This window comes from Acinonyx jubatus, chromosome D1, assembly GCF_027475565.1.
Source record: "Acinonyx jubatus isolate Ajub_Pintada_27869175 chromosome D1, VMU_Ajub_asm_v1.0, whole genome shotgun sequence".
Classification (NCBI taxonomy): domain Eukaryota; kingdom Metazoa; phylum Chordata; class Mammalia; order Carnivora; family Felidae; genus Acinonyx; species Acinonyx jubatus.
Window position 1 is genome coordinate 111,200,853 of NC_069390.1, and position 25,217 is coordinate 111,226,069.

Below are 25,217 nucleotides of genomic sequence, written 5' to 3' on the forward strand. Positions count from 1 at the left end.
GCATTTTGGCCAAAAGTGAGTCACCAGGTTCCACTCGAGTAGAAGGCAGAGAAGGGTTATAGCTTTGTTCTGAGTGTCCACCAGCCCAGGTAAACACTATGGTGTTCTGGCAACAGGGAGAGTGAAAACCGGGAGATGCACAGTAGTGTCTGACTCACAGACAGTCATGCCTTCTATGCAGGGAAGCAACCTTAGGAGTACATACCAGTGGGACACCCGGTGGCTCAGTCGGTTGGGCGTCCGGCTTCGGCTCAGGTCATGATCTCAAGGTTCGTGAGTCTGAGCCCCATGTCAGGCTCTGTGCTGACAACTCAGAGTCTGGAGCCTGCTTTGGATTCTGTGTCTCCCTCTCTGCCCCACTCCTGCTCATGCTCTCTCTCTTTCTCTGTCTCTAAAATAATCATTAAAGAGTCTATTTGTAAAAAAAATGAATAAGAAATAAAAGTACAGACCAGTTAGCAGCATTGCCCAGAATGTTACCACCCTAGCAGAGTCCGCTCTTGTTCAAACAAACCCCGTTTTCATAACTATGGGTTATTTCAAGTAGAAATAAAGGCAACCTCCAAACTCACACTGGTGTCGTTGGCTTTTTTAAATAAGCCAGAGAAAGATAATGGGATCAGACAACAGCCTAAATATAATATTTGATTAAGTTGGGGTCTTCATTACCTTTCGGCTTTCCTGTCAACACTTTCTTCTTTACCCCACCGTGCTAACCAGTACGTAAGTCACCTCTAAAACTGAGGAGAAAGGAAAGATCATCCACCCACGGTGCTGAATCCTAGCAAATTCCTTATCTCTGCTTTTACCTTTGGACCTTCCTCTATTGACTTGATCCCTTTAGCGGTAGTTCTCAGGAACTGGAAAAGAGGAGAAGACAAATCAGGCACAGAATAATCAGAATGGGTAATGGTTGCAGCATAATACTCTGGTTGATACTCATTCTTCCATTTTGTAAACACCAAACATTGACCGGCGTGTCTCCATGTAGGGAATAGCTATGAGGCCTTGACTCTCCTCCCCACAGGCTCTCCTCCCCAACCCCCTCTGCTTGGGTTTTTCTTGTCTTTACAGCAACCACTTAAGTATTTGAGTATGTTCATTTATCCACTGGGAAGTTTTCAGTCTTGCCATCTGGAAAGGCTCCAGATACACTAAGGCAGGGAACTGGCTGGAGCTTCTGGACCCTCGCAGGAATATGCTCTGCTCCTTATAATGTAGATTCGTGATTGTCCAGCACAAAATTCATCTCTTTCATGAAACTTTGAGAATTAATGTCCCTCCTACTGTGCAAGGGTCGGTGAAGCATTTAGGAAGGTATGACGATAAAGTAAGAATAAGATAAAAATTCAACCAGACCATCTCCAACATCCTTTTAATTTCCAAAGTTTTTTTATTCAAGGGCTACAGGGAAAGTGGTTGTGTTTTCACAGCGATCACACAGGGACAATGATGCTGCCCTAAGTGACTCAGATGTTTTGGAAGGAATCTCTGTGATGTCCTTGGGAATTCTGGAGAGTGTTCCGCTGTCTCTAGCGATGGACAACAGTCTCTGAGGATGGTTTTGATTTGGGGGCACGATCTAAAACAATCCGGAGACAGATCTGACGGTTAAGCTGTCCGGAAGCAGCTTTAGCCATTGACTGAATAAACGTGTGTTGAGTTCGGACGTAAGCAAGTGGCAGAAACCAGGGCATGGGCCGTGCACTTCCTGCTCGCCGATGCCGACATGACGAGGAGCCCAAGGGCTGATCTTCTGGGTTTCAGGTGCTTCGGAGTGTGGCTCTGCGTCCCCAGGGCCGTGTCCCCAGGGCCTCGCGCAGCCTTCCTCCCAGGACTCGTCTGTGGGCACACTTTCCCGAGGAGGAGGATGGGAAACACAGAGCCCACACGTCATGCCGACCACACTGAATGAGGCTCATGCGGGTCAAATGGGAGAAGCCATGGGGGGTGACTGCAGGGGTCTGTCTGTTGCATTTTCTCACTTCCATCCCCACACCTGTTTCTGGAAGGACAGTAGAAAGCCTCAGAAAAATCAAACCTCTGAACATTTGGTTGGAAACACGTTAAGGCAGGTTCAGTTTCTGCTCTTGAAACTGATTTCTGTGTGCATGTGTTTGCAGGGCTGGTGGCAGGAGGTGCTTGCGGCCCACCGTCTTCTCGCCAAACGCACTTTCCTCCGGGTGCCTTTGCCCCTTCACCTCTGTGTTGTGCTGGCTGGGATCTCCAACACCATGGAGGAGTGGGAAGTCTCCTCCTGCTTCTCTGTTAGAGAGGGTGCTTCTAGGGGCGCCACGGGGGCTCGCCCAAAGGGTCCCTGCTGCAGCAGTCACAGGAAACCGGAAACCCCTGGATGACACCCCCCCCCTCCGGGCGGGCAGACCTCCTCCAGCGGGTGGGAGCCAGGCTCTGGGAGGCCCGGCCGCCGTGTGGGCTTGGCTCTGCCCGGTGGCTCCCTGCAGCCCAGCCACAGCCGTGGCGCTTCTACCTTCACAGTCCTCGTCTCCCTTCGTCCCTTAGAGTGAGCTCACTGTTGACATCCTGGGGCTGTTCTCCTGATCTGGCCATACACACGGTGATAGAATTAAAAGTAGTTAACATTTCTGAATTCAATTCAAATCACTCAGAAACTCAAAGATTACACCATAAAATATATTTATTTAAGCTTCCAGACATTGTAGAATTTTCCTGTTTCATAGAAACAGCTGGCAAACGGCCACATACGTGAGAAATCGTAACTTCTCATTGTTTAGTCCATTTATAAAATTTTCCTCCTGCCCTCTGTGCCGTCGTGCCCCATTTCTTCTGGATTACTCCGAGATGCTGTGTATTTTAACTAAAATAGAATATATTCTTAAGTGTTTAAATGAAAAACTGGTCTTCTATTTTATTAACACAAATTAGGATACAAAAAACAGCCAAAGAATTAATTACTGATTCCTTAAGTACACCATTTTCAACCTCTTACGTACATAAATTTTTGAGCCCCTGGAAACCTGAACTGCTTCACAAAAATATTTAATGTTATGAAGGGAATACTCCATTTAACATTAACTCCATTAAACTATCGCTTGAAAGTTGCGTGGTCTGTCATGACCCACTACACAACCCAAGGAGATCAGTAACATAAGGTACTTAGCTATGTGATAATTTTTTGAACATTTTAAATGCAGACTGGCCACATATTTATTCAAAGTTTAAAGTAGCAAATGTTTCTTTTTTTGCTAATACAGCTTTTACTGTCATTAGACTCTACTGATTTTTTAGAAACAAAGCAGCTCCACACTGAATCCACCGGTCCGGGCTGCCCCCACACGGAACGTCAATGTTGGTCACCACACGATCCCTCTCAGCACTCGTGTAAACAGGCAAAGATATGCACTCATCAGGGGAATAGGGACCGTATGCACCCTGCAAAAAAGAATGACTTTGTTTTAAAATATGGCAATACACTATTTTGAAGCAGAGCAGTAGAGAAGCAAAGAAAACTCTCCCAAATAATAAGATTTAATATATTAGGAAATGTTTTAACACTAGCATCATAAACCCCATGATCCAGCTGTAACAATCATTTACAAATGTGCTTTTATTTTTAAATTGGTTGACTTATTTAGAGAGCAGCATGAACAGGGCAAGGGTAGTAAGTGAGGGAGGGGCAGAGAGAGAGCGAGAGCAGGGGAGGGGCAGAGGTGAAGGCGGGGGTGGGCTCGGGGGAGAATCCCGAGCAGGGGCCAGGTTGTTGGCACTGAGCCTGATGTAGGGCTTGAACGCATGAACTGTGATGTGAGATCGTGACCTGAGATGCGATCAGGAACTGGACGTTCAATCAAATCAGCCACCCAGGGGCCCAGATTACTGCCATTTTGTTAATTGTGTGCTGGTTGTTTTTGTCATTCTCTGTTACCCCCAGGGCTGTCCTCTTGCGGGACTGACGGCATTCTTTAGTGTTAGGCTGGAGTTCTTCCTTGGTGTGTATTTCGTCTTTTTACTATAGATTTTGGTCTCCGGTGACTGTGAGATGGAGAACTCCCTAAACGTACTGCCATCTGGGCTCTCTGGTCTCGGCCATGGAAACAAGATGATGAAGGGACGTCATCACTTGGAAAGCGTCACGGTGAGCCCCTCACACTGTGGGGCTGCTGTGGCCCTGAGGCCCACCATCTCCAGAAGTCCACCTGTGGCAAACGTGCCCTCCTGCCCGGCATGGGGGAAAGTCACCAGAGAGCCAAGGCTGAGAGGGGGACCCCCACGGGCCCAGACGAAAAAGGTACCTGAACGTGGCACCGTGGGCCGGACCTGGATTCTGTGCAGGGACAGGCGCTGAAGCTGAGAGGGGGGCTGCGGTGGCATCGCGTTCATCTTCCGGGTCTCATTTCTGGGTTGAAACAACACATGCTTCTGTATCAGCTTGATGGTCGCTCCAGTTCACGCGCACTCCCAAAGGACACGTGCTGTTTCATCTATTTTGTGAGTCCCTTAACTAATTTTCTATATGTGATTGAGTTTACTAGCTCTTTGAACCTTCACACCAGCTTTGTGATTTGTTTAGTTCTTGTTGCAGATATGTCTTCTTTCATTTGAAATGTATTCCTCTGTCGCCTCATTTTGTCTGACTTCCTATGGGTTACATGGAAAGCTTTTAGAAGTCTTCAAAGAAAGGCCCCTGTGGGCATGGTCTGTGGGTAGACTGCATGTGCCTGGTGGCTCTGGTGGACTATGTGGAGGTGGACTGTAGCCTGGGGTCCTGGGGCATCTCTCACCAGTATCCCCCTGATGGGACGGCCGGAGCTGAAGGTAACCTGGCTGGGGGCTCCTGGCAGGGCAGGTGCTGCTGAAGCAGGGAGGGGCTGGAAGACCCCAGGGTGTCTCACACAAGGGTTGCCTGCTGAGTCATGTGGAACTGAAGTGGGTACCTGCGTCACCTTGGCAAGACATCTGGAGCCATGATGGGTGTTGTCAGAGCATGTCCTGCTGTGTGCCATGGTAGGGCCATCTTGGGATGGCCGGGGCTGGTGGAGGCTGGGGATCTGGGACTCGCTACAGCAGCTGGCTAGCCAGGGCCCCCATAGCCTGTGCCCATCTGCGCTGTCAATGTGGAATGGGAACGTTACAGTGGCTCCAGCCAGCTCCCCTCCCCCCAATCCACAAGAGAGGTCCACACATCTCCTGCTATTAGGCAGACACTGCAGGCCTGGATCCTTTAAACCATAGCGGCCCTATCAAATGACAGCTCTCGTTCCTGTGCCCCAGGGTAGACCAATCTGCTCAGCATCTCTCAGGGCCGGCCCTCCAGGGGTGGATGGCGGTGGGGACGGGGCTTGGTCCCCCCTGCTCTTCTCTCCATGGTCCTTCTAACCTCTGTCCTGCAGAGACGTTGCTCGGTTGGCCCGGTGCATCGGTGTTGACTCCATGCGTGTCTGTGAAGGAGGGGAGTCAGGGTCTTTTCCCACGTCACCATCTCAGATCCTCTCCCAACAGTACTTCCTTAATGTCCTCTTCTCTCCATTATCCACCTAGTTCTAAGTTTTTGTTGTTGCTGGAACCATAATTCAAATAAAGCCCACATGCTGCAGTTTGTTGACAGGTCTCTTAGTTCTCCTAAATTTATAGGTTTTCCTCCTGTTTTCCTTGAAGTTTATTTGCTGAAGAAACCACACCCTGGTTGGTTCCATTCCCATGGCATCACGTTCTTCCATTCCCTGGATTCCTGGGAACTGGATCCGGAGGTGAGTTTGGATTCAGATTGAATTTTTGGCACAAACTCTGCAAAGGTGGCACTGTATGCTTTCACAAGTAGGCACGCAGTATTTGGGTCTCTCTTTAGATGAGGAGCCACGAGATTCTATCACACCAGAATCACACAACAGGAATCTAATTCCACTAACCCTTCTTCACTTCTAGGCAGACAGGGATGTACAAGGAGAAACTCCCATTACCAATCTTTGGATCATCATGAGGCATCATTCACTTAGAAAACGCCGAAGAAATGCCCCTAAGTTCCCTCTATTTATGTGCTTTCCAAGTAAATTTGTTCCCTAGTATGCTGTAAAGGTGATTAATGACCTCCTCCTTCCTTAAAAGTATTACGGCGAATTGGTGGATTTCAGCATACCTGGTGGGTTTCCATTGGTGCCGTTATTATCGCATTGCTACTAAAACTGTCAATCTCTGCACAGGGGGAGTTCTTGAAATTGGCTCTTGAGTATTTATTGTTTGTTTTTTGCTATGTGTCAGGTCATCTTCAGCTTTCTTGCTTTCTGGTATGTCAGTGGGTGATAGCCCATCTTGTACATCTGCTGTTTCAGAAATTCGATGAGTCGTGATTGTGAGGATCCTTGAGATTCCTTTAATGGGAAGTGGCGGCAGGGATTGTGACATGGGAATGCCTTCTCACCCCCCTCTAGGATTATTCTGTGATGGGGGCTTAGAAGCACCTATTTTCTAAAGAGAAATGTCATGAGTTCATGGAATTTCCAATTCCAATTTTGGATTAATGTGCTTTTTGAGTTGATATACAATTTTATTCCACTAATGATTACTTCTTAGACTTGAAATGAGACTTAAGGGGAAAAGCTGGACTCATTCTAGAATTTGTCACATGGAGAATGGGAAACCCAGGGAGGCTGCACCGTGGTAAGGAGCCGCAGACAGTCAGCCGGAGAAAGGTCTGCCACATGAACACTGGCACCAGGGCACTGTGTTCTTTTGTTGCTTTCAGAAGAGAAGACACTGGACGATGGAAAAGGAATCGGCTTCGGGCTCTGGAGTACCTGGCCTCTCTGAGCACCAGTTTCTCTATTTCTCAAGGGTACTTGTCCACCTAATAGGATGTTGAAAGGACTCAACGGTACATGAAATAATTCAAATATAAAGCATTTATCCACATATCTCTAATTCTTTGGGCTACATATACAAATCATTTTTTTTACTCCCTACCAATTCTCAGATGAACCAGACAAAAAAAAAACAAACAAACAAAAAACCAGCTTTTTAGCTTCTACTACATGTCGTGGATGGTGTTAGGACAGAGAGAAACAAAAATACTTTTTCCTACCTGGAAAAATTTACAACACACACTCTATTTTTAAGGATAAGAGGGCATTATGTGAAATTTTGATTATCTTTTCCAATATGCCCCCCCCCCCCCCCACCTTACACAGATGCTGCCTCAACCTCTGCCTCTTCTGGTACTTGACCTATATCAGTTAAGTCCCTTTGAAAGCTCATTCATTCGTAACTGGCCTAAATCTTAACCTGATTTGCACAGAACAAAACCCATTCTCTATGGAGAATCATTGCCCAGATACATAAAGAGACCATCTGCCCTGCATCTCATTTTTCTCTTTTTGTATTGGTGATTCTGTCGGTTTTTATCCATTTCACTTAACAGCATTTTATATGCTAATGTCATGCTTAGAATTATAAAGCCTAAGCATTTTAGTATATAGCCAAATAAAGAGAAAAATAATCTTTGAAGCTTAAAATTCAGCTTAGGAAACACTATATTCATCAAACATACAGACTGTAACTTTTGGGAAAATGAGTATTTTGGAAAATCAAAATAATATATTACTCTGGGATATGTTAAACTTACAAAGATTAAGGAAGAAAATGAATCCTCACTTGCACCTCAGAGAAAATACAGGATTTGGAGCTGAGAGAATTTTCACCATTATCAGCTGGTGCCTAAGCTCTTCCCTCTTCTCCAATTCTGCTTCCATGGCAGAGCTTCAGGTTCCAGAAGTTTCTGTAATGTTCACGACTCCGTAGCCACTCCTGAATCTGTAACCTAGTGCAGGCCTGTACTGTCACATCCCTCAGCAGAGAGCACACACACACTGTATATTCTTGGGATGAAATGATCTACATCTATGAATACCTGTTTACAGACCTCAGAAGGGTCTTAAATTATCTGTCACCTGACATTTGCTTTGCTGGCCATCACTTTGATGGGAGACATGAAAATAGAAACGGCATACTGAAACGTCACCATGCTAGTCCTTCCTCTTAGCTGTGATGCCAAGTGATTTTGTCTTTAAATTAGGACTTAACAGTAATGCAGTTGATATTTTGCATGTTCACTATCGATTTTCTAGTTTTTGCATATATTTCCAAATCCTTCCACTCTTGCTTGGTTTTTGTTGTAACGTGGGGGTACAAATCTTGCTACCAAAACCTACAGTGTTTTGTTTTGTTTTTTCTTTTTAATTGAGAGAGAAAGAGCAAGCGCACACACACGGGAAGGAGCAGAGAGAAGGAGAGAGAGAGAGAGTCCCCAGCCGTCTCCGCACTCTCAGCACAGAGCGCAACGTAGGACTCAAACTTATGAACCATGACATCAGGACTCCCGAGGGGAACTCAAGAGTCGGACACGTAACCGACAGAGCCACCGGGCGCCCTTGTACCGTGTTTTCAAAGCAAAGCAGCACTGTTGTCTCCTAAGTTCTTTGTCGTACTTGTTTGCTGGCATTTTTTATTCAAGTGTATGTGGCACACAGCGTTCTCCTTCCCGTGCACGATAGGAGTCGACGACTGTGAGCAGCTCTCAGTGCTCATCAGGGCAAGCGTTTCCTGAGCCCCGTCACCTGTCTCACCCAGGCCCACTGTTGCTTCCTACAACTTTGCCGGTCATTTCTCAACCTCTCTTTCCTGGTAATCATTAGAACCTGTGAAGAAGTGAAATGGACTTGCTCTCAGGTCACAGGAGCACAGCTAAGTCCTTCGGCATTTCTGCTGTTTGCACAGTACCTTGTGCAGACAGAAGCCCCGTCGATATCGTTTAGCTGAATCAAATTCTTATGACCCAAATCCCACTTTAATATGTTTCTAGTAACAGACAAGCTTAGGTAAGAAACATTTGCACGAAACTAAAATTGTACTAAATACTATTAATAAACTCGATGAGTGCTATTAACAAACACACAAATGAATGCAAACAAGAAGACTCATTAGGAAGCCTTACAATGTTACAGGCCATGAACACAAAGCAGTTTGACATGACTAAAATTTAGTAATTAAAAACCTGTATGTTGTTCTTAATAGTGGTTAATATCCTCATATATCCTACTTTATTAAAGTAGAATCTGGTCCACTTTTTCAGTTCAATAATGAGGCTAAAATTTGGATTTCATACTCCTTTCTGAGCTCCGGAGAGTAGGTCAGAAGTGTGCATGTGTTACGAACAGCAGGCAGCAGGCTAGTATTTGAAGGAAGACAATTCGTTTCACAAAAGGCAAATGAAGAGATGAGCAAACAACTTTGCCAACAAACCAAAGAAAACAACAAAACGAGAAAACACCAGAAAACAAAATGATCTAGGTTGATTACGTTTTAAGTATTTGGCTAATATGTTTCATTATACTTTCTTTTTTTTTGTAAATATTTTGTTTTTAAGTAATCTCCATGACCAATGTGGGGCTCAAACCCCCAACCCTGAGGTCAAGAGTTGCATCCTTTACCCACTGAGCCAGGGTTTTATAATATTTCTCATCAGTTGATGCATAAACCCAACTAACTTATTCTAAAACATACTTTTTTTTTTTTTTTTAGAAAAGAAGATACTAGAAAATCAGCGTTAATGTACATGAAAGTGGCACGATTTAGTGATCTAACTTCAGAACAATATTTCAAAACAGGAAATGGACAACTTGCCAGCAGTGAGTACCATGAAAGATGCTGCTTGGTCAAGACTAAAATGTACTTTGACAGAGAAATACTTTCTTCATATATTTCAATAATATAATGCTAATAATAGTTTTCACAGCAAGTCCCTAACAGAGAAAAACATCACATAGAAAATATATTAATATTTATTATTTTAAACCAGGGTGCATACAAGACAGAGCTTTGAGCATACATCTGTTGACACACAAGGTGATAATATTTTTATATAAAACGAATACAAAGACTTTTTGTGAGCAGTGCACAGAATCCCGTTTTAGTCCCTAGGAAGGCTGTTTCTGAAGTTTAACTGTCTGTGGCGGTATCTGCTGATATTCTCAAATATGTAATGAATCTTCAAGGGTAAGCAGACAACGCTGTGTTTATTAAATTTGCACTGAATAGGGTCTCTTGAGAACCATGGAATAACATCGTATACAACAGTTTTGGGAAATGCTTTAGAGAAAGCAAGTATTTTCTTGGGTAAAACCCCCTCAGATAATCCCACTTTGCATGTAGATTATTTCAACCTGAACTCCTGAGCTAGAACTGCAGCAATGTTAAGAATCTGCATTGTGAACGAGTGTGTAAATGAAATTGTGCATGAGTGAGTGTGTAAATGAACAGCGTCACCTTAGTGCACACAGATCATGTGCATAGGAAAACAATGAAAAGAGCTTCATGTGTATTTTATTTATTTATAATTCCTCTTGAGAATTCCTAATTCTATCATTAATTGGCAAAGTGCATTGCCTTTATTAACAGAAGAATGGTAGAGCCCCTCCCCCAGTAAAATCGGGAGAATCTCTTGCTCTTACCCTTCAGCTGGTACCGCATGCTGGAACATAACAAACTCTGGCAATCTAAAATGTTCTAGAGACAGCAGAGGGGCCGTGTGCTTCACAGCAGGGCTGGCCACACTCCTGCAGGAATGGAGCTACCCAGGGCTGTCAGGGGGCAGATAAGGTAGAAACAACTGGGAAGGAACCTTCTTCTGGTCCAAAGAGGAAGAGTCACCAAAGGTTTGAACTGCTTATCTCCTCTGAGTTTATCAAAGGACTGTAGACCTCTGCCATAAACTAGCTTTTAAAAAAAAATTTTTTTTAATGTTTATTTATTTTTGAGAGACAGAGAAAGAGTGTGAGTGGAGGAGGGACAGAGAGAGAGGGACACACAGAATCCGAAGCAGGCTCCAGGCTCCGAGTTATTAGCACAGAGCCCAATGTGGGGCTCGAACTCACGAACCGCGAAATCGTGAACTGAGCTGAAGTCGGACACTTAACTGACTGAGCCACCCAGGCACCCCTGCCATAGAGTAACTTTAAGAGTAAATGAAAAAGTAAATTTTTTTTACTGGCTTATGTAAATTGATGTGACGCTTCCTTTCATTTTATGCTGGCTCCTTCTCTCCTAGTAAAAATGCACTAAATGTTAATGTTCTTTCCCCCCTAAATTCTGTAAAACATTTTAAAACATCTACAACGGCCCTAAAATTTTTTTTCTTCGACAAAGTATTGCTTCTGTCAAACAGAAGTTGGAGAGTTTGAGTCCTGTGGTTTCTGATGCAGCTCCTCAAGTCTGCTCTTGTCTGAAAGCAGATGAGATCCACGTCAGCAGGCAGGGATGTCTCCCCCTAGATTTTATTCGTGGATACTGAGATCTGAACTTGATACAATTTTCTCACATCATGACTACTGTTCTCAGTTGTCGGCCATAGTAACCACGGAAAAGTCACGCACAGGTCCAATGGCCATGAGCTGCACAGCGGGGCCGTGCAGGCTCACGCCGCTCAGCAGTCTGGGCCTGGGCCCGAGAAGTAGACAGTGCCCCGGGTTGAACGTTAACTGCCTGATGGCCTAGCACGCTGTCCAGGTCACAATGCACAATCTTTGAAGCTTCCATTTGGCTTACAATGGAGATGAAAATCCTATCTCAGACTTTCTTGGAAGGCCTACATATTCTGTATTTCACACATACGTGCCTGGCACATAATCAGTACGAATAAATGCTAATTGTTATAGTTGACACTAGCACTCCCACTGTGGGGCTCATGAACAATCACTTAATTCACCGGATGGCCACTTACTTCACCAGCCAACCAGGAAAACTGCTAACTGACCAGACCCGCAGGCCTGTGATGAAAGGGGTCGTGTGTTCCATGCTGTGACCACATCCATCCTCTTAGAGCCAGACTGACTTGCGTCACACCTTACCACAGTCCTGTTCTAAACCCTGCTGGCCATACGTGCTGTGAACCCCGGGCGTGGTTATACGCCTTGTCATATGTGGTCTCGGCCTTCCTTCATTTTCTAGTGAAGTGTAGCTGATAGGACGTGTTTCATCAGCGTCAGGGATACAGCACGTGATTGGACAAGTCTACACGTTCCAGTGGGTCACCACAGTGTGGCTGCCCCTGTCCCCATGCAAACTCCGCTGACTACATTACCTGTGCTGTGCCTGTCATTCCCGTAATGTATTCATCCAATAACTGCAAGCCTGCACCTCCCCCTCCCTCCACCCACCCCCCCGGCCCTGCCCTCTGACAGCCCTGTTTGTTCTCTGTAGTTTTGGGTCTGTTTCCATTTTGTATTTACGTGTGTCTTTTAGTTTTTAGATTCCTCATAGATGTGAAATCATATGGCCTTTGTCTTTCTCTGACTTCTTGAAATTAGCATTATACCCTATAGGTCCAGCCATGTTGTCACAAATGGCAAGATGTCATTCCTTTTTATGACTAATACTCCGTTGTATACCATACACATCTTCTCTATTTCTTTGTTGGTGGATGAACGCTTGGTTGCATCCATTATCTTGGCTGTTGTACATAATGCTGCAATGAACATAGGGGTGCAGGCACCTTTTTTGAATTCGTGTTTTCATACCCAGTAGATGAATTACTGGATCGTAGGGTAGTTCCATTCTTACGATTTTCAGGAAGCCCATACTGTCTTCCACAGTGACTGCATCAACTTACATTCCTACCAGCAGTGCTTGAGACTAACAACTTCTCCACATCCTTGCCAGCACGTGTTGTTTTGTGTGTTGTTGGCTTTAGCCATCCTGACAGATATGAGGTGATACCTCTTCATAGTGTTGATTTGCATTTCCCTGAGGGTGGGTGATGTTGAGCATCTTTTCACGTGTCTGTTGGCCATCTGGATGTCTGGAGAAATGTCTGTTCATGTCTTCTGCCCATCTTCAAGGGGATTATTTGTTTCTTTTGCTCTGGAATTGAATAAATTCTTCATATATTCTTCATATACTTATTGGATGTATCATTTAGTAGACCACCTTTTCATTTGGTAGAGGTTTCTTTCACCGTGCAAAAGCTTTTTATTTCTGGCATAATTTGCTTTTGTTTCCCTAGCCTCATAAGACACATCTAGAAAAATGTTTCAACAGCTGATATCAAAGAAATTACTGCCTGTATTTGCTGCTAGGAGTTTTACGGTTTGTCTCACATTTAGGTCTTTGATCCGTTTTGAGTTTATTTTTGTGTGTGGTGTAAGAAGGTGGTCCAGGTTCATTCTTCTGCATGTCGCTGTCCCGTTTTCCCAGCACCATTTGTTGAAGAGATGTTTTTGCCACATTGTGCATTACTGCTTCTCTTGTCTATTGCCTGACCGTATAAGCACGGGTTTATTTCTGGTTCTCTAATCTGTTCCATTGATCTATGTGTCTATTTTGGGGCTGGTACCATATTGTTGTGATTACTAAAGATTCATATTATAGTTTGAAATCTGGGATTGTGATGCCTCCAGACTTGTTCTTGACAGAGCTTCAGCCGTTCGGAGTCCGCTGTGGTTCCACACAAATTTTAGTATTATTTATTCTAGGTAGGTGAAAAATGTTGGTATTTTAATAAGGTCTGCATTGAATCCTTTCAGTAAGATGCACATTTAACAATACTTTTACACATTTCACACATTAGGAATGGAATATGTTTCAAATTGTGTCATCTTCGATTTACTTAATGTTATATAGTTTGTAGACTATAGGTCTTTCACCTCCTTATTTAAGTTTATTCCTATGTATTTTATTATTTTTGGTGCAATTGTAAATGGGATTTTCTTTTTAAATTTATTTTTATTTTAATTGCAGCATAGTTAACCTAGAGTGTTACATAAGTTTCAAATAAACAGTATAGTGATTCCACAGTTCTATATATTACTTGTTACTCAGTGCTCATCAAGATAAGTGTAATCAAACTCCCTGTGATCTGTCTCACTCATTCCTGCACTGACCTTCCTTCTATTAAGTGCCAGTTTGTTCTCTATAGTTAAGAATGTTTTTTGGTTTTTCTCTTTTTTTTCTTTGTTCATTTGTTTTGTTTCTTAAATTCTACATATGAATGAGATCATATGGTTTGTCCTTCTCTAACTTGCTTATTTCACTTTAAGTACTGTATTCTTATGTTCCATCCGTGTCCTTGCAAATGGCAGGATTTTGTTCATATTTACTGGTGAGTACTATTCCAGTGTGTGTGTGTACTCCACGTCTTTATCCAGTCACCTATCGATGGACATTTGTGTTGCTTCCATATCTTGGCTACTGTAGACAACACTGGGGTGCATGTGTCTTTTTGCATTAGAGTTTTCTTTTTTTTTTTCCCTTCCCCGCCGCCATGGTCTCCTGTTAAGTTTCTCAGGATCCACACAGGAGTGAAAACATATGGTATCTGTCTTTCTCTGTATGACTTATTTCACTTAGAGAGTTTTCATATTCTTTGGGTAAATACCCAGTAGTGCAATTACTAGATTCCAAAGTAGTTCTATTTTTAAATTTTTAAGGAACTTCCTTACTGTCTTCCACAGTAGCTGGACCAACTTCCATTCCTGCCAGCAGGGCATAAGACTTTTTCTCCATATCCTTAACACGACTTGCTGTTTCTTGTGTTTTTTATTTTTGCCATTCTGACAGATGTGAAGGGATATTGGATGGTGGTTTTGATTTGTATTTCCCTGATGATGAGTGATGGTGAGCATCTTTTCAAATGTCTGTTGGTCATCTGTATGTCTCCTTTGGAGAAATGTCTGTTATGTTTTCTGCCCGTTTTTTAATTGGATTTTGTGTGTGTGTGTGTGTGTGTGTGTGTGTGTGTGTGTGTGTGTGTTGAGTGGTACAAGTTCTTTATATATTTTGGATACTAACCCTTTATTGGATATGTCATTTGCAAATATCTTCTCCCATTCAGTAGGCTGTCTTTCAGTTGTGCTGGTGGTTTCCTTTGTTGTGCAGAAAGAAACTTTTTATTTTGATGTAGTCCCAATACTTTATTTTTGCTTTTGTTTCCCTTGGCTCAAGAGACAAACCTAGTAAGTAACTGTAGTGACCGATGTCAGGAAAATTGCTGCCTGTGTTCTCTTCCATGATTTTCATGGTTTCCCGTCTCACATTTATGTCTTTAACCCATTTTGAGTTTATTTTTGTGTACGGTGTAAGACAATGGTCCACTTTCATTCTTTTGCATCTTGCTGTCCAGTTTTCCCAACACCATTTGTTGAAGAGATTTCTTCCCATTGCATATTCCTGGCTCCTTTGTCATAAATTAACTGACCATGTAAATTTGGTTTTACTTTGGGGCCTGCTATTCTGTGCCATTGATCAATATGTCTATTGTTGTGACAGGACCATATGGTTTTGATTACTATAGTTTTGCAACATACCATTAGGTCTGGAATTGTGATACCTCCAGTTTTGTTTTTCTTTTTCAGATTGTTTGGCTTTTTTGTTTTCTGGTTTTATACGTATTTTAGGATTGTTTATTCTAGTTCCATGAAAAATGTTGTTGATGTGTTGTTAGGGATTGCATTAAATGTGTAAATTGCTTTGGACAGTACACACATTTTAACAACATTTGCTCTTTCCACCCATGCGCATGGACTGTGTTGGTTGCTTTGTGTCGTCTTCAATTTCTTTCATCAATGTTTGATGTTTTCAGAGTGTAAGTCTTCTACCTCTTGGGTTACGTTTATTCTTAGTTATCTTATTATGGGCTGCAATTGTAAACAGGATCGGTTTCTTATTTTTGCTTTCGGCTGCTTCATTATCAGTGTACAGAAAAGCAATGGAATTCTTTTTAAAATTTTAATTCCAATATAGTAAACATACAGTGTTATATTAGTTTCAGGTGTACAATGTAATGATTGAAAAATTCCATACATCACTCAGTGCTCCTCACAGCAGGTGCACTCCTTAATCCCTGTTACCTGTTTCCCCATCCCCCCCACCAATACCCTTTCCTGACCCGCAGGAACCTTCAGTGTGCTCCTGAGAGTTAATATAGAGCCTGTTTCCTGGCTCGTCTCTTCCTCTCTTTTTTAAATACCTTCGCTCGTTTGTTTTGTTTCTTAATTCCACATGAGTGAAATCATATCCCATTTGTCTTTCTCTGGCTTATTTCACTTAGCATAATGCTCTCTAGCTCCATCCATGTTGTTGAAAATGGCAAGAATTCTTTTTTATGGCTGAGTAATATTCAATGGCACCCCCCCCCCCCACACACACAAACACCCTGCATCTTCTTTATTCATTCATCTATCCATGGACACTTGGGCTGCTTCCATAATTTGCCTGTTATAAATAATGTGCTATAAACAGAGGGATGTATGTATCCCTTTGAATTGGTTTTTGCATTTTTTGGTAAATGCTCCTGAGTGTGATTACTGGATTGTACAGTAGTTCTTTCTCTTTTAACTTTTTGAGGAACCTCATACTGTTTTCCACAGTGGCTGTACCAGTTTGCATTCCCACCAACACTGAACAAAGGTTCCTTTTTCTCCACACCCTTGCGAATCTTGTTTGTGTTGTCGATTTTAGCCATTCTGACAAGGTAGGAAGTCATATCTCATTGTGGTTTTGATTTGCATTTCTCTGATGCAATGCCATGGATTTCTGTATATTGATTTGTATTCTGTGACTTTACTGAATTCATTTATCAGTTCTAAGTAGTTTTTGGGTGGACTGTTTACAGTTATCCCTATGACATCATGTCACGACCTGCAAATGATGAAAGTTTGACTTCTTCCTCACCGATTAGGATGACTTTGATTTTTGTTGTCTCACTGCTGCATCTAGGACTTCCAGTACTATGTTGTATAAAAGTGGTGAGAGTGGACAACCTTGTCTTGGGAAAAGCTCTTGGGAAATGGTTTTTACCATTTAGTATGGTGTTCACTGTCAGTTTTTCATACATGGCCTTTATTACAGGGAGCTAGGTTCCCTCTAAATCTACTTGGTTGAGGCCTTTTATCATGAATCGAAGTTGTCAAATGCTTTTTCTGCAACTACTGAAAGCCTGTTTTTCTTTATCATTTCTCTTACTGATGTGATGTATCAAGTTGACTGATTTGCAAATGATAAACCACCCTTGCCTTCATTATGGAAATGTATCTGACTTCATTGTGGTGAATGATTTTTTTTAGTGTACTGTTGAATTTGGTTTGCTAGTATTTTATTAAGAATATTTGCAACCATATTCATCAGAGACATTAGCCTATAGTTCTCTTTTCTAGGGAAGTCTTTATCTGGTTTTGCTATCAGGGTAATGCTGGCCTTGTAGAATGAATTTGGAAATTTTCCATCCTTTTCTATTTTTTTTGAATAGTTTGACCAAAATAGGTATTAACTTTTCTTTAAACGTTTGGTAGAATTGCCTTGGGAAGCCATCTGGCCCTCGACTTTTGTTTGTTGGGAGTTTGATTACTGATTCCATTTCATTGCTGGTAATTAGTCTGTTCAAATTTCCTGTTTCTTCCTGGTTCAGTTTTGTAAGTTCCTACGTTTCTAGGGATTTATCTATTTCTTCTCAGTTCCAATTTGTTGGTGTATAATTTTTCACGGTATTTTCTGGCAACTGCTTGTATTTCTTGGTCGTTTGCTGAGTCTGGCTAGAGGTTTATCAATTTTGTTGAACTTTTTAAAGTTTTTTAGTTTCTATATCACTTATTTCTGCTCTAATCTTTTTATTTCCTTCCTCATGCTGCTTTTGGGTTTTGTTTGTTCTTCTTTTCTAGCTCTTTTAGGTTCAAGGTTAGGTTGTTTATTTGAAATTTTTCTTGTTTCTTGACGTAGGCCTGAATACATAGGTATTTCCATCTTACAACTGCTTTTCCTGTGTTCCAAAGAATTTGGACAATTGTGTTTTATTTTTAAAAATTTTATTATTACTCTTTATTTCAATTCCAGTACAGTTAACAAACTGTGTTATACTAATTTCAGGTGTACAATATTGTGATTCAACAATTCCATACATGACTCAGTGCTCATCATGCACTTGATTTTCTGCAAGTACGACCTCTCCACTGACGTAAGTGGGTGTTAAAGTCCCCTACTATTACTGTATTACTATCAATGTCTCTCTATTAATATTTGTTTTATGTATTTAGGTGCTCCAATGTTGGATGCATAAATACAATTGTTACATAATCTTGATGGACTGACCCTTTACCATTACGTGATGCCCTTCTTTATCTCTTGTTACAGTCGGGTTTTATATTTCAATGTTTTTAAATGTTTATTTTGAAAGAGAGCACGAGCGGGGGGGGGGGGCGGGGGGGGGCGGGGGGGGGGCGGGGGGGCGGGCAGAGAGGGAGACACAGAATCCAAAGCAGACGCCAGGCTCTCAGCTGTCAGCACTGACCCCGAAAGTGGGGATCGAACTTATAACCCTACCTGAGTCACCCAGGCGCCCCTCTTGTTACAGTCTGTTTTAAAGTCTATTTTGTGTAAGTATTGTTACCCTGGCTTTTGTCCCCCTCCACTCTATATCTTTCACTTTTAGTCTGTGTCTCTAGGTCTGCAAGTGAGTCTCTTGTAGGCAGCATATAGGTGGGTCCTGTATTTTTATCCATTAGGTCACCTTGTGTTTACTGATTGGAGCATTTGGACCATTTACACTTAAAGTAATTATGGATAGGAATTCAACTGTCATTTTGTTCACAAGTTTGTTTGTAGTTCTCTATTATCTGCTTTTCCTTTTGCCCTATTTCTTAATGATTGATGGGTTTTTTCTGTAGTATTATGCTTCACTTCTTTAAATTTGTGTGTATCTATCATAGGTTTTGGGTTTGTGGTTGCCATGAGTATTTAGCAACTCTGGATTTAGTTTATGGTCATTTAAGTTTGAACATATTTTTAAAGAACTTCTATTTGACTCCATCCTCCATGTTTTATTTACAAGTTATCATATTTTACATCTTTGTAGTCATAATTTTCTTATTTCTAATTCTAGCCTTTCCTCATCCACTTGAAGTCCCTTTAACATTTTTTGTAACGCCAGCTGTATAGTGATGAACTTGTTTAACTTCTGTCTGGGAAATCCTTACCCAATTTTGAATTATACACTTGCTGGGTAGTCCTTGTTACAGGTTTTTCTTTTCATCACTTTGAATATATCATGCCACTGTCATCTGGCCCTCAAAGTTTTTGCTGAAAAGTCAGCTGATAAACCTTAAGGAGTTTCTCTGAGATGTAACACTTTGCTTCTCTGTTGCTGTTTTTAAAATTTTCTCTTTAACACTACTTTCTGCCATTATAATAATTGAGTATTGGTGTGGACCAACTGGTGTGGTTTCATCTTGTTTGGAACTCTCTATGCTTCTTGAACCTGGATGTCTATTTCCTCCCCCAGGTTAGGTCAGTTTTCAGCCACAATTTCTTAAAATAAGTTTTCTGCCTCTTTCTCTCTTCTGCTTCTGGGATTCCTATAATGTTAATGTTTGTTTGTGTGTTTTACGTTGTCCAAGATACCCCTTAACCTATCCTCATTTTTTAAATGTTTATTTTTGAGAGAGACAGAACACAAGGGGAGGGGCAGAGAGAGAGAGGGAGACACAGAATCCGAAGCAGGCTCCAGGCTCTGAGCTGTCAGCACAGAGCCCAACACCGGGCTCAAACCCACAAACTGTGAGACCATGACCTGAGCCAAAGTCAGACACTTAACCAACTGAGCTAATCAGGGATCCCCCGCTATCCTCATTTTTAAAAATTGTTTTTACTTTTTACTGTCCAGCTTGGGTGCTTTCCATGGCCCTGTCTTCCAGATCAGCAATCCGTTCTTCTGCATCCTGTGTTGATTCACTCTAGTGTATTTATCCTTCCGATATCACAGTCTTCAGTTCTGACTGGTTTTAAATACCTTTTCTAGGTGTGTTGATGTTGTCCCTGCGATCTTCCATTATGTATCAGGTGTGTTGCTTGCCTCAATGTCATTCGGTTCTCGCTGGGTTCACGTCTTGTTCTTTGGGTTGGAGCAACACTCTGCACGCTGTGCTGGACTTTGTGTGTTTCTGTAAACTGGGTGCACCAGCTACTTGAACCTCAGTGTTCTTCGGTGGTCGTCCCGTGTAGACTGTGTGCCTGAGGACTTGAGCCGTGGGCTGGGGCCCTGGGGCACTCTGAGCATGGCTGCAGGGGCCTCCTGTTGAGGCTGTAGACGGCGAAGTGGAGGGTGGGCCAGGGGGCCCCAGGGTGCTCTGGATAAGGGGCACCCCACCAGGTCAGAAAAACTGTGCTGGTAGTGAGCTGGGATGGCAGGGCGCTCTGCTCAGGGCTACTCTGACATGGCAAGTGGATCTGAAGCTGGCACAGGCCGGGCTGTCCCAGGGGCTCCCCGCAGGGGACACCCTGACAGGTGACTGCCATCACCTGGGGTGTGGGCTGGGTGTTTTATGGTGCTTCGTAGTGGGGGTGTCCTGGAGGGCAGTTGGAACCAAAAGGCAGGGGCAGGGGCACCTGGATGGGGCCTCTGGAGCTTCGGCAGACATGACCCACGAGGTCTCAGAGGGCCGTGTGGGGCAGGAGTCCCCGCAAGCCCTGGGAAGCGTTCTGGGGTATGTACTATGCACCTGTGTCACCTTGGGGCAGTGGCGGGAGCTGCAGCGAGTGCTGGACGGGGCCATCTCCGGGGCTGCCACCGGGGCGTGACTCCTGAGAAAGGCGTGGGCTAGGACCCACGGCACGCTGAAGCAGGCTGGCCACAGCGCTCGGACCCGTCCCCAAATGTGCTTTGAAGGCGGACCGGCAAGGTGTGCCGTGGCGCTACCTGGGCCTCCCGCCCCGAGCGCGCGGGCAGGGATCTCGGGCTGGATCTTTGCTATCCCTGCTGTTGCCGTGTGCCCCAGGACGGATGGCTGTGCCCGCAGTCCCTTGGCGCCGTCCCTCACTGCTGCCGTTCCCTGATCCCGTCTCTCTTGCTGTTCTCCACGTGGTCTGTGCGCCGTTGTCTGTGCGATCCCCGTACAACGTGGCTGTGCAGAGATGTCCAGTCGGCCCGCGGGCTCCGTCAGTAGGAACTGCTTCATAAGAGGAATACACGCGGTGTGTCTTGGAGGACGTGAGTTCAGGGTCTTCCTCTGCCGCCAACTTAGACCCCATCTTGGCCGACCTTTCTAACTACATCCGCTCCGGTCTCTGATAGGACCCGTGCATCCCAGACGATGCACCTGCAGTTCCCAGGAGGCCGTGTCTTCCTTCAGACCCTACCGGCTCGCATTCGCATTCGCACGTGCCGCCCCTTCTATCTGAAACGCCTCACCTCCACCTTCTTGTATTTCCTGGAACTCTTGTTACTCCCACTGTGCCTATGGCCGTGAGAGAAGCTGCCTCCTCCTTTCGTGACTTGGCTTCATCTGCGTACCTGTTACACATGTGAGGCCTCTCTCAGCTACCAGTTTACGTAAACCTCTGTAACTGTACTTAAGACTCTGGACAGGAGCTGTTTGCCTGCCAACTCGACCCAAGTTGGTTTCCGACTTGACAAAAAAACCCAGCTTGTCTGTGGAAGCCCAGTGTTCAGGATGATACACGGTACGCAGGAATGTAATTGTTATCACACTATCGTAAAAACCTTCCAACACAGTAGCATCATGATAAATGAGACTTACGACATGTGAGGCACAGGGCTAGGTATGCTTCAGATGCACAAGAACTTATTTAACCTTCAACATGGTGCTGTAGGAGCATCATGGTCTGCAATCTCAAATGAGAAAACTGGGGTCAGTGAGGTCAGGTAAGTTGGCCCAAACGGCCTGGCTCATCAGCTGGGGAGGTGGGGCTGCCAACACTGTGCAGTGAAGCCCGCGGCAGGGTGCCTCACCTTCTACAAGACCATGGTTACGTTTATACAGAAGGAAGGAGGTCAGCATAAAGGAAAGGAAAGGGGGTTAGCCTTCCATTGAGAAGGAAATCCCTTTCAGAAAAGTAAAAAATCCGTATTATCTTTGAGCCATTTCTTTTACTGGCTAAATATCTGAATTCGTTTTACCTCTCTGTACATGGGCTATTTTTCTCATTAAATTATTTTTAGCGCTCTATTTCAATCCTGATTTTTAAAATCTGGTAAATAGAATTGGATAGAAATGATAAAATATTATGGGGTGATAAATGTTCAGTACTGTAATATCACGTTGCTTTTCATACAGCCCAACAACAGACCCGCACTGTCCCCAACAACACCATGTTCTTGATTTGCGTTCAGTTTGTGCCCAATTATGTGACTGTTGTTCGAGGTCATTTTCTTCTGCATTTACAACTACCCAGTGTGTCTCCATGCTCTGCTTGCCTGTGTGGCTGCTTGGCTGTCACTATGGCTTATACATGTTCTACTTTCTCGATCTAGGTGATTAGATGGCATTTAATTTTGTCTTCCAGAGAATTCACACTTAATCTGGATCCATTTGAATTAATCTCTGTGATTATGTACAACTTTACATGTTATGGATAAAAACCCTTAGCAACTTCCAATCTTTTGTATATAACTTTCAGTTTTGTTCACATACCTGTGTAATCTGTAACTTACCACTTTTTGAAATAAATTTCTTACCAGAATTAATAGAATGAAATATTAACCACTCCCTTTCTATATGATAAATCACTCAAATCCTAGGGGAAATGAAGCTGATGTGGGAGAAAAAGTATTTTACAAAAACGTATGCTCTTTTAGGCCAGAGGGTGCTCTGTTAGCTCTCTTAGCAATGACTGATAATTATTACTACGGGTTCATTTCTTAAATATTCTGATGCTTTTTTTTTTTTAATAAAGAGAATTCTAATTACTGGAAACTTCAATGCACTACAACCCAACGAGAAAACACATTTTCCTGAGGTAAGCAGTATATGAAATAGTTTTTAGTCATTACATGCAGCATTAAAACTTTAAAGTGTACTGACATATACTCGTATTTTAAAATTTTATTAAGTAAAAGTTGCATGCTTCATCTACAACTATGTACCGTTTTAAGTGCAAATATCTCCCAAGTTCCACTGTCAAAAGTTCTTTTAATAATTGAGGGTTTTAAAGTGGGGATTGTTAAGTCTATGTCAAGACCATTTTCTTCCATCTTTGGAAGGGTCCTGAATAAACTCCACTCCACCCTGGACCGGACCCTCAGCTGTCTGCAGAGCAGCTCATCCTGAAGAAGCAGCTGGCTGCGCAGGACAGGGACACAGAGAAAAGGGAGGGGGAACCAGGTAACAGAGGACATGTCTTCCTACATGATGAACTGCAAGGGAGGGACAGTCCTGAGAGACGGCAAGCAAACACCCCTGCACAGAAAAGCCATGATTAATAGACAACTGAACTGTAAGGAAATCAGGCCTAGAACCCCGCTGATCTGGAGACAGCTGCTGGAACTCTCTGCTGGTCGAGGGGCTGGGAAATCCCATGGTTTACATTCCCCTCCACCTTGACGGCACAGCCAGGCCAAGGTCTGGTGCCATGGCCAGGCACTGCCCAGCGAGCCCCGGGCCCCTAGCCCCTCCCAGCTCATAGAGAAAAAGCTACAGTTTAAAAGAGCAACTAGAATATAAAAGATCCAGCCCTTACGACGACGTCTGCTGAATTGGGGGGGTGGGGGGAGCTTCTGGAACTCTCTCTGGGAGGGAGAGGCTGGTGATCATGACTGATTTCGTTTCCCTCCACCCTGCTCGAGGAGACGGGAACAGGGTGCCTCAGTGAGCCCTGGGATGCCAGCCCAACCAGCCCCTGTCTGACACACACTGGGACACCCCTTGTCAGCACTCACTACAGCCCCAACTGTGGCCCCATGGTGACACACCCCAGGCCTGCACCGCTTCAGCTCCAGATGATGTGTCAGGGCCTGCACTGGTATAGACTGCCCGGTGACACTCCAGCTGTCCTGCCAGGGCGCCCTCCGTGTGAACAGTGCTGGGGCGGGCCCAGCCTTTGGCCACATTAGCTGTGGCCGTTCCACGAGGGAAGCCCCAGCCCCAGGCACACAGAGTCTACCCAGGGGATGAGCACACACAGACCGTTCACACTGAGTAGAAATAGCTGTCTGCCTAATTGCCGGAACACACGCAGTCAAGTAAAATGAGCAAACAGAAGAATATACTCTGAATGAAAAAACAAGAGAAAACCTCAGAGAAGGACTACATGGAGTGAAGGTAAGCACGGTGACCAAGAGAGGTGAAAGCAATGGTCAAAGAGGAGAGGGAATGGACTCCAGGAGAACTTCAACAAAGGGAAACTATGAAAGAGAACCAGTCAGAAAGGGAGAACACAATAACTGAAATGAAACTACAGAGGGAAGCAAAAGATTAGAGGATGTAGAATAATGCATCAGCTGTTTGGAAGACAGGGTGATGGAAACACCCAAGCTGCACAGCAAAATGAGGATGAAGTAAGGGATCTCTTGGACAACACGTGTATTACAGGAGTCCCAGAGGAGAAGAGAGGGAAAGGAACAGAAAACTGATCTGAGTAGTAGGTAGAAACTTCCCTAACCTGGGAAAGGAAACAGACATCCATGTTCAGGAAGCCCAGAAAGTTCCAAACACGATGAACCCATGGAGGTCCACATCATGAAACACAACAATTAAAATACTATTAGATATAAAGAGAATTTTTAAAGGAGCACAAGAGCAGCAACTCGTTACAGACAGGGAAACCCCATAAGGCTATCAGCTGGCTTTTCAACAGAAATCTGCAGGCCACATGGGAGGTGCACGATACAGTCTAAGTGACAAAAGGTAAAAACACTAGAGGAATACCTCCCCTTCAAGTTTACCATTCAGATTGAAGGAGAGAGAAAGAGTTTACCAGAAAAACTTAAAAGGAGTCGATCACTACTGAACAGGCCTTAAATGTGAAAACGAACTTCTTTAAGGGGAAAACGAAGGGCCATAATCAGACAAAAATGATGAATGGAAAAAAATTTTATCCGTACCAGCAAACATACAGTAATGGTAGGAGAGCAAGCACTTAAAAAGCCCGTATAAAGGTTAAAAATAGGAAAATCAATTATTTTAAAAATTAGTGTTAAGGGACTTACAAAATCAAAGAGATGGTAAAAATGAAGTTCTTTTAGAAAGTATTCAAACTTTATGTGACCAGCAACACACAACAGACTGCTATATTCTTAGCATCCTATATATAAACCTCATGATAACTACAAAACAAAAATGTACAACAGATACACTAAAGGGAAAGTCAAGTGGAACACTATGGACAGTCATCTATCACTAGGAAATAGGGCAAGAGATGATGAAAGAAACAAGAACTACAAAAACAACCAGAAAATGATGAACAAAATGCCA

General features: G+C 43.6%; 1 protein-coding gene across 7 annotated transcripts in view; it reads right to left on the bottom strand.

Moving 5' to 3' along the window:
• Positions 1 to 1,370: 1,370 nt before the first annotated feature.
• The window catches only part of DYNC2H1 (dynein cytoplasmic 2 heavy chain 1), a 340,312-nt gene continuing 316,465 nt past the window's right edge, over positions 1,371 to 25,217 (bottom strand). For all 7 annotated transcript variants that reach the window (XM_053204186.1, XM_027051992.2, XM_053204184.1 and 4 more), the window contains one exon: positions 1,371 to 3,411. In XM_053204186.1, the coding sequence (XP_053060161.1) occupies positions 3,253 to 3,411 (159 nt within the window). In that variant the 3' untranslated portion in view covers positions 1,371 to 3,252. The remainder of the gene's footprint in view (positions 3,412 to 25,217) is intronic.